Source organism: Lampetra fluviatilis, chromosome 32 (assembly GCF_964198595.1).
Source record: "Lampetra fluviatilis chromosome 32, kcLamFluv1.1, whole genome shotgun sequence".
NCBI classification, from domain to species: Eukaryota; Metazoa; Chordata; class Hyperoartia; order Petromyzontiformes; family Petromyzontidae; genus Lampetra; species Lampetra fluviatilis.
Window position 1 is genome coordinate 6,379,727 of NC_136306.1, and position 17,517 is coordinate 6,397,243.

The window sequence follows — 17,517 nt, forward strand, 5'->3', positions numbered from 1 at the left end:
ATGGCCGTAATTGTCATTATCGTCATCATTATCGCCTTCTAGCAATGTAACGTCCCCCAAGCCCACTCTTATTAATGCTTTTATTCACGCCATTACCCTGCGCATGATATCTCATCCGCATGTTCCTCTTTATATCTCTCAACGCAATTCCAAGCGTGCGTCTCCCCGTTTTCCTTTGCGCACTTTTCAGTTTTCATTCCACATTTTTACCTGGTTGATGAACGCTTCAAGGGGGTAAAGGCGCAGCCCTGCAAATGCTCGTCTCACGTTACCGTTGGCGGAAGAAACTTACACCACAGGGGACTCGAGAGGGTCTTTGGTCTGCGACTTCCGCGCCGATCGTACGTCTTGGAAGAGGTGGGAGCATCCCCACTTTACCCCACCTATCGACTAACTGTGGCGGTACCCATGGACCGAGGTGGAGAGGATTTGAGAAACTTGCACCGTCGTTTCAACAACTGCCACGCCGGGTGGTGGAATCTAAACTAAGCTAACAAAACTATTTTTTATTTTACCAGGTAGGGCCCAATGAGCTATGTAGCCCTTTTGTGGAAGCGACCTGACCACAAGTGTGAGCTCAACGGAGAGCCGCATCACGTACAAATGTATAGCATCCAAAGACTCCAACAGGCACGTCGATTCTAAAAGTGGAGGGAAACACCGGAGGACCCGGAGAAAAATCCACGTGACCACGGAGAGAAGGACGTGAAAAAACTTCAAATGAACAGGCGTCAGGGCTGGGCTCAAACCCACGACCTCCTGCGAACCAGGTGAGGTGGTTAACGTTTCGCTACCGCAGTGCGATGTTAACTACCTTGGCGACCTCTGGATCGCAAGTTCGGCGCGCTGCCCAACCGTTGGCACCACGGCTCGCTAAGCGACAGACAGCGAGAGACAGATTCACGGGACGATTTGGTTCTTCCCGCGACACTCGTGGGTTGTGGGGATGGGGGGCTTACCGTCAGCGTGTGCCGGCCGGTGAGGTTGGGAGGGCATTCGACGAGCAGCTGGGTCTCGGAGATCGCCACGGTGCACACGCGGCCCCCCACGAGCGCTGTGTAGTTGAGGCGGAGCCCCCCGGAAGAGGGCGGCGGCGTCAGGTTGCGGCCCTGTTTTTTGTTTTTTTCAGGGGAGACAGGAGTGTGATTTTGTTGTGATTTTGTTTTTGTCTCTTGATTCTCTATCTGCCTGTGTGTGTCTTTGTCATGGCTCCCTCAATTGTGTGTGTTTCTCTTGGTGAGATAGCGGAAATTTAAACGTGTTGTTCAACACATTCACACTGTGTTGTTAAACACATTTATACAGGGTGCTTCAAAGAAATGTTTTCACACTTCTGAGAATTAGCACTTCTGAGAACCACGACAAATGTGCCTCCTCCGTGTTCTGGAGACTACTTGGAGACATTCCAGGCACGCGTTGACAACGATGGCGAACAAGTGGAGACTCTTTGACTTTTTGAAGCCATTAACGTTACATTCGTTATCATGTTACAGTGTATTATCCGTTCTTAAATCCTTTATATTAAGTTCGCTTGCTTGCTTGCTTGCGTGCTTGCGTGCTTGCTTGCTTGCTTACGACCGTGCAAATATTTCGGTCGTGTTTTAACCCACTTCCCGTGATCCAATCGAGCTGACATTTTCCACACAGACTCGTTGTGCGTGACAATACATTTTTGTGAAAATGTTTTTCCTAAATTTTACACTGGAATTTTTTTTAAAATATTTAATTACCAATTGCTTAATGCTGGCAGACAATCATCTGACCCATAGGTGACAGCCATCTCAAGCCAGAGGACGAGAGGACTCTAGCCGCCACGCATATAAAGGATTTATAGTGAAAAACTTTGTTTTTACGGGTTAATTTTTTTTTCTATTAAAAACGACAGTCCCATATAAGTGTTAAAAACACATTTTAAGCGCCCTGAATTTACGCAGTCTAACCCAACAAAAGCTTTATGTATATCGGTCACGACAGCCTACTACGTGTTAAACTCTCTCACCTGTCTCGTTCATTCTGTTTCATCTGCCCGTCTCTCTTCCCCATGATTTTTTGTTCGCTTAAAATTGTCTTCATCATTTTATTTCTCTCCCGTGCCTGTCCTGTCTTTGCGTCTCTCTCAATCTCGTCTGCCTCTTTCTTCCGTCTGTCCATCTCATTTATTGTCCCGTCCGTCTGAATTGCCCTGCTCTTATCTGTACGACTGCCTCAATTGCTTATTGTCTCTTATCAAGAAAGTGATCGTGACGAAGCGGAAAATATAAATCATTATCTTAAATTAAGAGTAATGCATTCATTCGAAACGTCTCACCAACCAACATGTTCTCGGTGTGCATAAACAGAGACACCCCTTACCGTCGACATGCGCCGTTGATAATATTTGGTTATTTCGGTAAAGTCACGTAGGTATACAATAAAATAAATTAAATCACGACGTTTCGATTGCAACACAAGCGACCGTCAGATACAGCAGGAGAACTGCTGACATTCAAATTTATTTTACTTCATACTTATGTGACTTTACTGAAAGAACCAAAGAGGATGGATCTCTGCAGTCACGAAAACTTCAGATCTAGATACACTGTTGAGTCGTGTGCCGTTAGCAAGCACCTATTTAGGCCGTTGTGGTGCACAAGGTGATGATGTGGTGTGACCGGCGCTCTCTGACTCACCCCACAGCGATGTCACTTACACACACACACCGGAACCACGGGGGACTACTCCTTTAAAATGCAGAGACGACCAGGCACTCAGAACTTTGCACGGGCCGTCACTCGCCACTGGCGTGAGCCGTGGCTGGGGAATCGGAACTCAAGGCTTGATGGGGGCCGGGTTTTTTTTTTCTCCCAGTAGCGCTGTCGAGTAAAACCCGCTGGGTGACGCTCGCGCACGCGTGTGCACGTGTGGTAGAATGCAAGCGCACACACAGATCACCGTTCACACCAAGTTAAAATCGACGGCGCCCGGTGGCTAACGGATATGGCATAATTCTAAATGTATGACTAATCACAGCTGCTGGGCAAACTTCTGTAGAAGCACGTTTACAGAAAACACGACCCCACGTTTTGCAGGTGGCTAGTGTTTGAAATTTTGTACTGTTGTCTCTAAATATTATTTTGGGCAGTTTAATTAATGGCATTACTTAATATCGTAATTTTTCTATGCTAACGTGTATATATGTGTATTTACGGGTATATTTAATTGTATATTTATATGTTTTACCGAAATAAAAACATAGCAAAGCTAACTTTTGCAGAATGTATGTACAGCAATCCAGCTTGCTATCCGCGATTTTGGCTATCCGTGAATTGCATCTGGAACTGCATCAAGAGAGAAAGTGATGTGTAGCATCATCATAATGTAAGGTAAGTTAATGTATAAACTATTAATACCTGAATATGTCTTTGTATTTACTTTATGTCCATTATAAGCTATTTACATATATTTGCGTTTCCATAATGTTCATGTATTTAATCTTATTTACGTATTTACTCACGGTATTTCATTACAAAGAGGTTTCACATATCCCTTGCGCATAACGAGGGAATCCTGTAACGCTAATACAACGATAATGATCACATTATCGTTCATATCAGCATTACAGAACACCGCCCTATCACGTACGGCAGAGGCGCAGTCCACATGTGTTGCTGTACCGCCGTAGCCCCGACAAATCAGGTCGACGGCTCCTCCTCGACGCCCACGGCGAAGAGATTTTTGCCCAAAATCCGTGCGGTGATCCACCAACCCCCCCACCCCCCTCTCTTGCTGCCTTCCACAGCGCTGGATTACAGAAGGGCAAGCCACGTGCAGCGACGTAGCCACCGTGCCACGGCCCCGCCCGGCTGTCAGTGTTCGGTTTCGTGGGGCATGGGTAATTGACATTAAAAGGCCGAACAATTCACCGCTTCTCGAGGTCCTACCCCCCCCTCCTCCTCCCGCATTACAGATTCCCTTCCTCATCGTTATAGCTCGCCCCGCCAATGCCGCGCGGGACATGAAATATAGATGACCTTGCCGAGCACATCGACCCCGAGGACTCGCTCGCCGGCACCGTCCAATTAGAGGGTTTTGGCCAGCTTCTGCCAAAAAGGTGTTTTGGGTGTCTTTTCACTCCCCCCCCCACCTACCCACCCACCCACCTACGTTGTACGCGCATCTTTATAATGCACAACGCGGCCACACTCCACGCATTTACGCATTCACGCATCGTTGTCCGGAGCGATGCTCCTCGGGAAGATCCACCGGTCACAACGATCTGGAAGCTCGCCGCGTAAGTTCGTGCGACCGAGGTTGAAAAACGACGGAACGAATGAATACAAATTCTTAGGTTTTTCCGGTAAAGTCACGTAGGTAAAAAAATAAAATTAATAAAAGTAAAATAAAAATAAAATAGTAAATTTATTTTAATTTTTTACCTACGTGACTTTACCGAAAAAACCTAAGAATATGAATCCTTGCAGTCACGAAAGCTTCAAATCTACAATGAATACAACTCAGACGGCGATAATTGGGATACATCGGTCCGTTTGATCATTTACAATTGCCTAGCTTGTGGTGCGAAGCCCCCGTTTGAAAATTGTGCAATGGATAGGCAAACACTGCTGGGGAGGGAGGAGTGGGGGGGGTTGGGTTCCCCCTACGGCATTTCATATCAACAGGTGAGTTGATGAGCGGTGAGGCTCAGGTGAGTTGATGAGCGGTGAGGCTCAGGTGAGTTTATGAGTGGTGAGGCTCAGGTGAGATGATTATCGGTGGGGCTCAGGTGAGTTGATGATCGGTGAGGCTCAGGTGAGTTGATGATCGGTGAGGCTCCGGTGAGTTGATGAGCGGTGAGGCTCAGGTGAGTTGATGACGGATGAGGCTCAGGTGAGTTGATGATCGGTGAGGCTCAGGTGAGTTGATGACGGGTGAGGGTCAGATGAGTAGATTATCGGTGAGGCTCAGGTGAGTTGATGATCGGTGAGGCTCAGGTGAGATGATGAGCGGTGAGGCTCAGGTGAGTTGATGAGCGGTGAGGCTCAGGTGAGATGATGAGCGGTGAGGCTCATGTGAGTTGATGAGCGGTGAGGCTCAGGTGAGTTGATGATCAGTGAGGCTCAGGTGAGTTGATGAGCGGTGAGGCTCAGGTGAGTTGATGATCGGTGAGGCTCAGGTGAGTTGATGATGGTGAGGCTCAGGTGAGTTGATGACGGGTGAGGGTCAGGTGAGTTGATGATCAGTGAGGCTCAGGTGAGTTGATGACGGGTGAGGCTCAGGTGAGTTGATGACGTATGAGGCTCAGGTGAGTTGATGACGGGTGAGGCTCAGGTGAGGTGATGATCGGTGAGGATCAGGTGAGTTGATGATCGGTGAGGCTCAGGTGAGTTGATGAGCGGTGAGGCTCAGGTGAGTTGATGATCGGTGAGGCTCAGGTGAGTTGATGATCGGTGAGGCTCAGGTGAGTTGATGACGGGTGAGGCTCAGGTGAGATGATTATCGGTGGGGCTCAGGTGAGTTGATGACGGGTGAGGCTCAGGTGAGTTGATGACGGGTGAGTAGCGAGCGTCATGTTCGCAGTGAATCTCTGAGGAAGGGGTAAGCTAAGGAAGAGGCATTCCTGGATGAATCGAGGAGATTGTGCGCAGCCCCGGTCAATGCGGTCGTGGACAGTGGGCGATCACACACGCCCACTGACACGATTAGCAGCAGCAGCAGTAGGAGCATCAGTTGCAGCAGCAGAAGCACTTCTAAATCTTGACTGTAAACCCATATCTTGAGAACTGCTTTTTGTGTTTAGTTTGTTGCCCTTTCCCTGCACCTCTAGATTAGCGTGGTTGTCTACGTACGGTGCGAAAGCAGTTCAACGTACGTACCAGCATTAGCAGCAACAATAGGAGCGGCAGTATCAGCAGTGGTAGGAAGAGCAGCAGCAGCAGCAGGAGTAACAGCAGGAGCATCAGGAGCAGTGAGAGTCAAGCAGCGGGGAGAGCGAGCGGGCACCAGTAGTAGCAGCAGCAGCAATATGAGCAGCAATGTGACCAGGAGCAGCAGCAGTATCAGCAGTGGTAGGAAGAGCAGCAGCAAGAGTATCAGTAGGAGCATCAGTAAAAGAAGAAGAAGAAGAAGCAGAGGCAGGAATGGGAGCAGCATGAGGCAGTGAGAGTCGAGCAAGCGTGGCGAGATCGAGCGGGCACCTTGAGGATGATGGGCGTGCCGGGTTTGACGTGGACGGCGCCGGCGAGGGGCACGTCGAAGGCCGGGTCCGGGTAGTACAGGAAGCTGGAGGCGTTGACCACGAGCGCCGAGCGCACCGCGTCGAGCACGAAGCCGAACTCGTCGACTCGCGACGGGCCGACACCCGGCTCGAGGCCGGCGGGCCCCAGCGGCTCCGTCGCGATCCTCGGCGCCTTGCACACCATGCGCGTGTCGTTGTAGACCACGCACGTCTGCAAGAGGTGGCGGCGGAGACACGAGAACGGACGGACGACACGCGCACACGCGCCTCTTTAGTTTTCATTTTTCCGTCGTCATCGTCGTTTTTTATCGACGCCGATTCAAATCTCCACCTCGCGCGAACGCCGAGACGTAATAAGCCACCCAGCGCCTGCACACGAGCTGGATTCATCGCTCCATCTCATCGAGGGATGGTGTGCTCGAGGATTGCGTTACATTTTGTGGCGGACACTCCTGAAAAGTGTGGACTTCATCCGAGGTTAAACTCACATGGACGTCATCCCCAGACGCGTTACATTCCTTGGCGGCCACTCCGTTGCTGTGGCTGAACCAGCAAGCATCGTCATTCGTAGTCTCCTCGACGCGTCCTTCACAAGGCCCGACGTACCTTCCTTGAGTTTGAATTATGCCACGACCCCCGCGCACGTTCTGTAACTCACACGGCCCTGCGTCTGTCTCACGATGTCATTCCCCCAAGCACGCGTCTCTCCGCGCACTCTTCAGCTGTCGTTCCATACTCTCTATTGATGATCACGTTACTTGAAGCAAATGCCATCGCCGCAGGCAGTAATTACGCACCGACATGAAAACAAAAATGCATGCTGAAAACAAGCCAGTAAAGGGATCAAACTAAATGATAATTGAACTTTGAAATGTTTTCTGCGTAAATATAGAGAATTGAACACTTAATGACGCCAAGCGCAAATGAGAGGCCGCTTTGTTTATCTCGCCAGCCGAGCGACGCTCAAGACGCACACCGCTGCCGCGCGGACAGCGGCAGAACGGGCGGTTGTATAATTATCGAAAAGCCTGGCGAGTCCGGCTCGCATTGCCAAAATAAAGAGTCGCATGAAAGTAAACACACAACAACAAAACGTACCAACGCCGAAATGTCACGTTCGTCGCCAACGCCACACGCGGCGTGCGTCTCGCGGAATCTCGCTCGGGGGAGGGGGGTGGGGGGTTGTTTGTTTGTTTGTCTCGCTCGCCGCGGTAACCCAGGAGCGGCACTTTGAAGAATGAACGCAGCGAGGGAGGAAAACGTCGAGGCTGCGATGCTCGCGGTGCTCTGAAACTCGCAGATTACGCTAAACGAAACGTGTGATACAACGACTTGGAACGCCTTGATGTCATTTTATATAATCTACACACACATACACGCACACCCAACCTGCAAGGGAATATTTCCCACCGCAGGTACGTGTCGTTTGTGTTTCCGACGAGCAGCGTAATTCACCGAGTCGTTGTATTTGTGTGTTGACCTTCGTTCGCACCGTACGTAGCCAACCGTGCTAATCGGAGGTTGTGCGTTCATGTTTTCCAAACGCAGGCGTGCCGGCGTTCGAGTCATTGTCACGTCGCGCACGCCCGAGAGCAAAAAATGGACCACGCTGCGGCTTCACCGCCGACTTGTCGAGTTTTGTTTCATTTTGCAAAGAGTTCACGCGAAACGGTAAACGCGTTCGCGGGGTCGCGATTCCTGTTTTTATTTTTTACTTAACGCGTACACGCTCGTCGTGGTGGGAGAGTGGGCGGAGGAGTACCGCGTTTGTAAATAATGACGCTCAAAATGTCTCCATAAACATAACCCCGAATGGAATTGGAACGCGGGCAAGGCGGTACGAGCCGCGACGGACAGCGCCGCACAACACAGAAATTCAGACGATACCCATTCAAAGCAAATGCGCAAGTCGGGAAGACGCGGCGCAGACAGCAGACAAGGCAGTCGCGTGGTGGCGGCGGCGGAGGAGAAGAGGCATGGATTTTGGGTCTAGACTTGATCGGGGAGTCGGCCGCTCACGTGACAGCTGGGGAGGGAGGGGGGGGGTGAGTTTGTCTGCGCGCACGCACACAAAAAAATCACACGAGCATCCGTGAAATATGACAAGCCGGCAAGCAAACGTAGACACCAACAAACAAACAACAATGAGGTCATCGCCACCATCCCTGCGATGGCGCTAGTGGTGCCGTCTCTGAAAGCAAGGGGTTATCGTGGCGAGTGAGGCAGGCAGACAGGCAGGCAGGCAAGGCAGCATATCAATCACAGCCAGAGCAGTTTCATCTTCTGTTCATCTCTCTCCAAGCCGGTCTCACTCACAGATATGTCTAACCCCCCCTCTCCACACCCACCAAGACCCCCACCGCTATCACCATAAATATGTCTGGAAAACTCCAGCGGAACACGGCTATCGCGAGCCTTCAAATATATATATACGGGCATCAATCGAGAAGATTGACAAGATAAAGAGAGGGAATAGTGTTCCAACGCTTGGACGGCGCTTTTTCGGCGCGCTCAACAACGGGGGGAGGTGGCGGTCTTTATTTTGTCACGGCGAGCGCGCTGGACGTGGCATCCGTATGCGATCTCGCGGCGCGGAGGTGGAAACAACGACGCGAGTTTCTTGAACCCCCACCACCACCACCGCCTCGGTCTGCCCGGCGGCACGTGTCAATGGCTTGACCGCAGTGAGTCGCGCGCGCGTGCGTGCGTGCGTGCGTCATGGTGGGGCAAATTGCGGGGAGCGGTGGCGCAGTGGTTCGCGCGTTGCGCTACGAACCTGGCGATCATAGTTCGATTCCCGCGCTCACGACCAGCACCGGTGACGATTATTTGAACCGGTCCAAAGAGCTTTCCCTACGTCGACTGAGCGTCAAATGAGTACCTGGTGCGGTGTGTAAACATCGCCACGAGGGAGACAAAGGCGGCTTGGCGTGGTGTTCGCCAACCACCTCCTCGTGTGCCTTCATGCATGCTCGCCAACAGCACTTGTCCCAATAGTTTGCTCAGGCTATACGGGGGATCTTTGTAAATTGTGGGTATGCACGTTGAACTGCTTTCGCACCGTACATAGGCAAGCGTGCTATTTGTAAGTGCGGAAGGGGGGGGGGGGTAAGGACAAGAGCAACTGCCACTTGTGACAATACGTGTGGCCAGCGTGAAAGAGAAGGCCAAATGCCCTCGAGGGGGACTCTCTCTCGAGCCCCCCCCCCCCCCCATAGCTGAGACTCTTTCACCAGCAGTCGTTGCAGCAAGACATTGCGAGGCCGTAGCTGCACCTTTACCCCTTACAGCGGATGGATTCTAGAAAGGAGGATAATATTTTAAGATGATTCGAAAGATGACTGAAGCTTAACTGCTAAGCAATGGTGACTCGTTGACCTCCCATTTTCAACATACACAGCAGGCAATACAATGAACACATAAACAAATAATGAACAAAACAATATAAAAAGGTATTTTTACACATCCAATAAGCCGCACGGCCTTCTGGGAATGCATAATTTCAGCACAATTGACTCAAAACCTCGGAATAGCACGTTTGGCTACGTGCAATGCGAAAGAAGTTCAACATACATACAACACACATTCTGGACCAGTTTCAACATTTAATGTCTCTTTGGTAGAATGACTTAAGTAATAGTTTAGATTTTTGTTATAGTATTTTTGTTTATTACATTGTGTTTTAAAGTCCTGTCGATGCCACGTGACAGCGGTTTTTTCCCCCCAAGATCGTCAAAAATATTCCCATTTTGGCTTCATTTTCCGAGTCTTCTCAGATGAAGCCGACTATCTAGAGCGCAGTCCCGGTTTAACACGCTACTCCCGTCATCCCCTTGACGAATTCGAGTATTCTTTGGCTGCTGTGAATTTCTTCGGCGATGCCCAAAGACGCCTTCTTGGCGTCCGATGGTTCGACTTCGTCACAAATGTCACCGTTGCGTCTGCGAGCGGCCTCCCAGCGAGCGGGAGCTTAGCTCGACGGAGACGGCCGTGTCACTTTTTTTGGGCGCCTCGCCCCCCCCCCCCGTCTTTGATGCACAAACTCCAGCAAAACCGCGCACTTCAGTCGGCGGTCGACGTTCCAAGGAGACCGCGACACTCAAAGGAATTGCGCGCGTCCCCGTGACCCCCCTCCCCCAATGACACGTGGATCAAACAAATCACTCGAGACACTGGTGTATGGCAGCCAAGAGAAGTTCTAGATTTGAAGCTTTCGTGACTGCAAGGATTCATACTCTTAGTTCTTTCCCGATACGTTCCATTCATTGGCTACCACGTTCTGATAAGCTCCCCCCCCCCCTCTCCTCCCCCCTAAACTTGTATTTAAGGGCTTACATCTTGAATCCTTGCCTCACTTGATGCAGCTAATCCGGCTGTGACTGTCCCACCTGATGACGGAGACTTGTGTTGCCTCCGAAACGTCGTGAGTTTATTGTTTTATTTTTATTAATTTTAATTTCATTTTTTACCTACGTGACTTTACCGAAAGAACTACGAGTATGAAGCCAAGAAAAGCTCACGTGAATGCCGTCGCAAGAGGTCACACGTTTGGCTCAACGGCTCCTTCACTGACTAATGCGTGAGGAATGGATGAATGAATATACATGTCCACGTGATAAGCCAGTGCGTTGAGCTATCCTTTGTGGTGACCGGGTCGCTTCTGAAAAAGGGCTATGTGGCTCAGTGGGCCTTACCTGGTAAAATTAAAAATAAACAGTTCATAGCGATTTGCTTACCGTTCCTACACTTTGCACTCCTTGCGTGTTTTTTAGTGGACTGTTTGTTGTTGTAACGTTCTGACCCGCCCCTTACCGGACATCTGTGAAACAGAGCTTCATAGCCCATTGGATTTCTCCAGGCTAAAGAAAGATTCTGAATTGTGAATGCGCGTCTCTTTCGACAGCCGCTGGCGAGCGATGCCTAATGGGCGAAACGCCTTTCGAAGCACGCGTTGCGTTGCCTTCGTGCGTCCCAGCTAATTACACCGCCGTGTTGGGACGAGTCAATTAAGCGACAATCACACAAAGACACGAAGATAAAGATCCCCCGTATAGCCTTGACAGACCGCAGGAGCAAGTGCTGTGAGCGAGCACCTATGAAGGGCGTGGCAAGCACTATGCCCGGCCACCTTTGTTTCCCTAGTGGCGATGTTTACACACCGCTCCAGGACCTCATTTGAGACTGAGTCGACCTAGCGGAGTCCCAGAACGGGTTCAGACAATCTCCGTTCGTGTTGGCCGTGAGCGGGAATCGAACTCGGGTCACCAGGTTCCTAGCACAGCCCACTAACCGTCACGCTACCACTCATCACACAAAGATGCACACACACAAACAAACGGCCGCAGAATATTGCTGGTTCGGTTTTGTGACCCTGGAAATACATCCCTGCGCGTTCGTTGACTGGGTTTCAAAAATGCGGTCCGAGACGGGACTCATTGAGACTCATTGAGAGAAACGCGGCAAGCTAATCGCCGTTAACAACGTCCATCTGCGGATTGTTAATTAAAACGTTTTAATGATCACATTTTTGTTATTTTGTCGCCCAATCGTAATTCCGATGTGTTGTTCGCGGCGTTACGTCGCGCGACCGGTGGCTTCTCCCGTTCGGAACTCTGTTTGCGAACGCCGTGTCACCCAGCGTTGGAGAACGGGAACCCGGGGAGATGGGATGGCGCAACGGAACGAGTCCTGAAGTTGCTGCAGCAGGCTGCTGAGTCCGCACTAGCGGGGCCCCCGTTTTTAAAACGAGTCACGTGGTCATTAAAACTGAAATGATTACCTTTCAGGGCTGGGAATGTATGTATGTTGAACTTCTTTTCGCACCATATGTAGCCAACCGTGCTAATCGGAGGTGCAGGGGAACGGCAACAAACTAAACACAAACAAGCAGTTCTAAAGAAATACGTTTTCAACCTAGATGATGATTTAAAAGTGCATAGCTCCGGTGGCTTCTTAATATCGGAAGTGCGTTCCAGACGGCCGCAGAAGCGCATCTGAACGCACGCAATGCAGTGGCCGTCTTTGTTCGATGGCTAGCCAACATCTGCTGCTGCTGCGAAGATGAATACATGAATGTGATGGGGGTTGTCCGTGCGTCAACGCACGGTTTCATCACGTGCAGCTGCTGTTCGCATGTAAACCCAAAGTTGCCGGCGGTTCAGGGTCAAGTACTGTGTTCCCTGGGGCCACGTGGCCCCTTCTTGAATGTCTCCACTGACAAGTGCGCACAGAGACATGGAGCGAGGTGCTACATCGTGTGAATATGAACGTGACGTTAATGTTGCGGGTCTGTTCTCCGACACACACAACCGATGTGCTGAAGCAGTCACTAATTGGCACGTTTTGTTGTCGTGACAAACCGTACTTAATTGGCTGTGTCTGGTGGTGGCGGGTTAACGGCACATTTGTGTTCACGCGATCTAACCCACGAACCTTCACGGTGAGTAATATTTGTCACGAAAGCCTTCGTGTTGAACTGGAGAGGTGCGTGCAAGGAATGATACCGAGAGACTGCAAGAGGAGAACGTGTGTCAGAGAACGTCGGCATGTCGGAGACATCATATTGACTTTTGTTTTAAAGCTTTCGTGACTGCAGGGATTCGTATTCGTGTTCCTTACGGTAAAGTCACGTAGAAGGGAAACAAAAAAATAATACAAATATAAAACAATACAATTCCCACGACGTTTCGACTGCAACACAAGCAATCATCATCAGGTGTGACAAAACCGCCACTTTTTTCAAATTTTCTTGCTGTGTTTTTTTTCACACCTGATGATGATTGCTTGTGTTGCAGTCGAAACGTCGTGATAATTTTTTTTATTTTATTGTTTCCCTTCTACGTGACTTTACCGTAATAACCAAGAACATCACGTTGACTGTTAAGAAGATTACTTGAGGCTTGGGCAGGACACGTTGTTATTAGCAGTGATGGCCGCTGGTCAAGACTAGCGAAGGAATAGCAGCAGCAGCAGGAGGGACACATGCCCAGGATTAAAGCCCCTACTTGAGTGGAAGCGATGATGATAGCTTGATAAGCCATTAATCCAGCAGTGGATTGATCATGGGTGCATTTTATAATTCCTATCTTACTATCAGACTTGCGAGTGGGTGCGCTAATTAAGGCTGCGAGAAAACAAGCCTGAGAACAAATTCACCATGAGCCTCAGACGAAAATACTCCACGGTAGCGAGAAACCGAGTAAACAAATAAACAATCGGCTAATTAGAGGACATACAGAGCATAATTGTTGCAGATGTCATTTAATTGACTCAATAAATCTCCCCGCGCAGAAAGCACTGCTCAATTTGCAACGCACGCCGCTTGCCAGCACAATACTCACCGTTCGTTCGAGTTATCGTCAGCGGAGGTGTCTATACAATCCAGCTGTGTGGAATTACGGTCCGCGCGGCAGAGAGGTGGAGACACCACCTGCAAAACCGCCTACAGCTGGGCCAGTTGCGCCATGAAAACAATTTCACGGGTGCACAGCTCCGCCTTTCGCACGGAGGGTGCTCATCAGCGCCTGGCGACGGTCGCGGAGGCGGAAGATTTTAGGTTGCCCGGGCACGTAGGGCCCGGGCGGACGCCTCGGCAGCAGAGGTCGCAAACGGGTTTTGATTCCTTACCCGTACCCGGCCGCACCAGGGTCGCAAACGGGTACCCGTACCCGGCCGTACCTGTACCCTACCCGTGCCCGGCCGGGTAGGGTACGGGTATCGGGTACCTGATTGCGACCTCTGGGATGAAGCCATGTTGCAGGCGTGGGTGGGTTGATTCTAGGAACTTGAATTGTGAGAAGAGTCAAGACGTTGGAAAATGAGTGACAAACAGTTACTCACCAGTGACTCACGGCTTACCCGTACCCGGCCGCACCAGGGTCGCAAACGGGTACCCGCTACCCGTACCCGGCCGGGTACGGGTAGCGGGTACCCGGTTGCGACCTCTGCTCGGCATGATGACGCCAGAGCCCTGCGCACGATCATGATCGAAGGCGGCCCACACGGGGGGTGGGGGCGGGCGGGGGAGGCCTCCATCCATTGGTGGATTGCCAACGGCGGAATATCGGGGCACTTGCACCGTGAGCACTTGCTGAAGGTGGATTGGGATCGACGTTAACGGTGAAACGACGTGGCTAACGGTGGCGCGCAATGAATTCTCTGCTGCATTTAACAAAGGACAGCGGCATACCAATGACGTATGGCTCAGAACCGTGGAGGCTGTTACACGGGTCCCAGAATGCCACGGGACCGGCTGGTGCTGCCCTGGCTGCCCCTGGGGCTCGTAGTTTCTGGTGTTGGACCCTCTTTGCTCCATCCATCCCTGCCCTGACACCCCCTCCCCCTGCCACCTTCCCACCCAACAATATTGTTTTTCAATGTTGTAATGCGCTTTGAGATGTCATTGCATTTAGATGATATATGAATCCAAAGTGTTGTTCTCGTTGCGAGATCCGCAACATCAGTGGATCGAGTAATCCGCCGCCTCCCGTTAGGTTTGACACTGAAGCTGACAGAATGTGGGATTAGTCACCTCCTGTTATTGCCAGCGTACATAGAGCGTGTGGATACATAATACTGGACAAATCATAATTTACAGGCCTTGGTCAATCCACCAATGGATGAAGGCCTCCTCACGCCACGTCTGGGCCATACTTCACCACGCTGGTAGATGCGGCTTGGTGAAGGCGGGCGGCGGAGGACCAGGACCGGTTCACGGTTCAGGTATCACTCTGAGCCACAGACGACGGCATTTGCCGTGGCCGGGACTCCAACTCGGGTGGTCGCGTTCATGGCGTGGCGCGCTAACCGTCACACCGCCACTCTGCCCCCCCGACAGTGTTATGGTTTAATATAAAATGCATGACCGGGTCGCGTGGAAATCAGGGGATGAAAATTCAATGGTATGGTGTCTGTGGTGTCTGTGTGTGTGTGTAGAGCTAATGTAAAATACATGGATGAATACATTTGGAATCTCACAGCCAGCAGATAACGAAATAAGAACGACTGCAGGACGGCGCGTGTGTGAAATTGGCACACACTCCAAAAAAATCACACGTTTCTACACGCGCCAATAAATGTGAAGGGATATATTTTAACGAGAAGTGGATTTTGCCCCGTTTCATATTGGCTTTAGGTGTCACGTTGTTAGAAAAAGTACCCGGGTAAAAGTTATGGAATATCCGGCTAAAGTCCGCAATTTCACAATCGGAATATCGGGATTGTCAGCCCAAAGGGGTGGCAGGGTCCGAAGCGTCGAAGTCGTCTCGTGCGCAGGTGCTGGGTGCATCGCTGCGTCGACGGACCGAGGGAGATGGCGGTGCCTTGGGGAGGCCTTCACGCAGCAGCGGATTCACTATAGCCCGACGATGATGATGATCACAATGTAAATATGATATGTGGACTCTTTTAAAACCTACATACATGCACATTCAGAGGGCTACGTTCAAATCTTGCAACATATTTGTATCGATCCCCCATGACAATGGCCAAATCCAAACGTTCATGGGTCGAGGTTTAAACAGGAGGTTGGGGGTCAGGGCCTGGTAGTGGGGGGGGGCTAGAGGGCAGAGTCTGAAATGCCACGATTTTTATTTAATTTTCACGTTTTCTTTTTGTGTTATCAGCAAACAGTCGTCGGCATTTCTTTCTCAGACTTCCTCTTTCAAGAACTTGCGGAAGATCATTAGAAATTCCCCATCGCTCGCTCAATCACTCCCAACCGGCTATGCCCCATCATTCTCTTGTTCATTAGGCATGATCTATCCACTGGTGGATAACGGTCTCCCCCTCGAATCTGCACTGCGATTAAGAGGGGGAGGGGGTGGTAGAGGTTGGGGACGGGGTAGAAAGAAGACCATACTTCACCCACGCTGGGTTGGTCAAAGATACCTTATCTACTTTTAGATGATTGTCTTTAAATGGCTTAAGATTCTGTACGCGCGATGGACCGCGAGAGAGGTGGGGGGGGGGGTGGGAAGATGTGGCTTCACTAACTTGCAGGCCCGTCGACAATCGTCGCTTTCATCTCTCGTTAAAGGACATGGAAGCGCAAACCGGCTGGACAAAGGTCGCCGAGATAGCGAACTCGACACGCGGCCACCGCGAGATGTACAGCAGCCCGGCCGATCTAGATTAAAACCAGCGTGGGGCCAGCAGGAGTGTGACAGCCGGCCCCCAGCCCTCTCCAACCCCCCGCTGTTTAACACCCCCCCCCCAACCACCCCTGCGCTCGCCGTGTCTCAAGCGACAGCGAAGAAAGGGATGAACGTGCGGCGTGGCTATTTGCGCAGCTTTCGCTCCAGCCGCCGTACGCGTTTTCAAGGTGAATCGGAATCTCTCACGGTCCCGTGATGAGATGATGCACCCCAGCGCCTGCGGAAGAGCCGATCCCATCGCTCCATCTCCGCGACGGACGTGCTCTTGGTGGCGCGTTCCACGCTGAGAAACTGAAGCTCCCGGCACGTGGAGTGAAACGTCGGACATCGTGCCAAACAGCACGTGGTGGCACAACCGATCAAAGACCTACGGCAGTCGCTTCATCAATTAGAAAAAATACATTATTTCCAAGCGACTTCAGGCAGCACCACCTTAGCACTACAGCGGCATCACCGCAGCAATAACATTTTATTCTTGAAACGTCCATTAGCTACCCTCACGCGATACGTCTGAAGTAATTACCGTAGCGAGCCTGCAAGTCAATTTTAAGTCTTTGTTTCTCGTAAACGTAGCTTCAAACTGGCGTCACACAGCCCAGGATGCAGAAGCTCGGCATGTACATAATTGCGCAGTTTCTCTCCAGACATCTTAAGACCCAAAGCGCGAAGACACTTTGCAAAACACCGGGTTACGCGAACGTTTTTTCACACAATGCAACACAGCCCAGCTTCCAGCACTCTGGTGGCAGGGTGGCAACGCAGTGATAACACTCGTGCCTTTTAGTCAGAAGGTCCTGGGTTTGATTCCAGACTTGGGTGCCTTTTCTGTGTGGAGTGTGTGTGTGTTACTCTTAGGTTTTTTCGGTAAAGTCAAGTAGGTGAAAAATAAAATAAATAATAAAAATAATAATAGAAATAAAATTATAAATCACGACGTTTTGGAGGCAACACAAGTCTCCGTCATCAGTAGGACCGTCACAGCTGAATTTACTGTATTAATTTACTTAATACAGTAAATTGCCTCCGAAACGTCGTGATTTATTATTTTATTTCTATTATCATTATTTGAAGTATTTATTATTTATTTAATTGTTTCCCTACGTGACTTTACCGAAAAAACCTAAGAGTATGAATCCTTGCAGTCACGAA

At 50.5% G+C, this 17,517-nt stretch overlaps 1 protein-coding gene across 4 annotated transcripts in view; it reads right to left on the reverse strand.

The window, feature by feature from the left end:
- Window positions 1–17,517, reverse strand: part of LOC144943686 (plexin-A2-like) — a 295,017-nt gene that overhangs the window by 48,154 nt on the left and 229,346 nt on the right. For all 4 annotated transcript variants that reach the window (XM_078871418.1, XM_078871419.1, XM_078871417.1 and 1 more), the window contains exons 20-21: window positions 6,174–6,425; window positions 960–1,109 (exon numbers count right to left, since the gene is read on the reverse strand). In XM_078871418.1, the coding sequence (XP_078727544.1) occupies window positions 960–1,109; window positions 6,174–6,425 (402 nt within the window). The remainder of the gene's footprint in view (window positions 1–959; window positions 1,110–6,173; window positions 6,426–17,517) is intronic.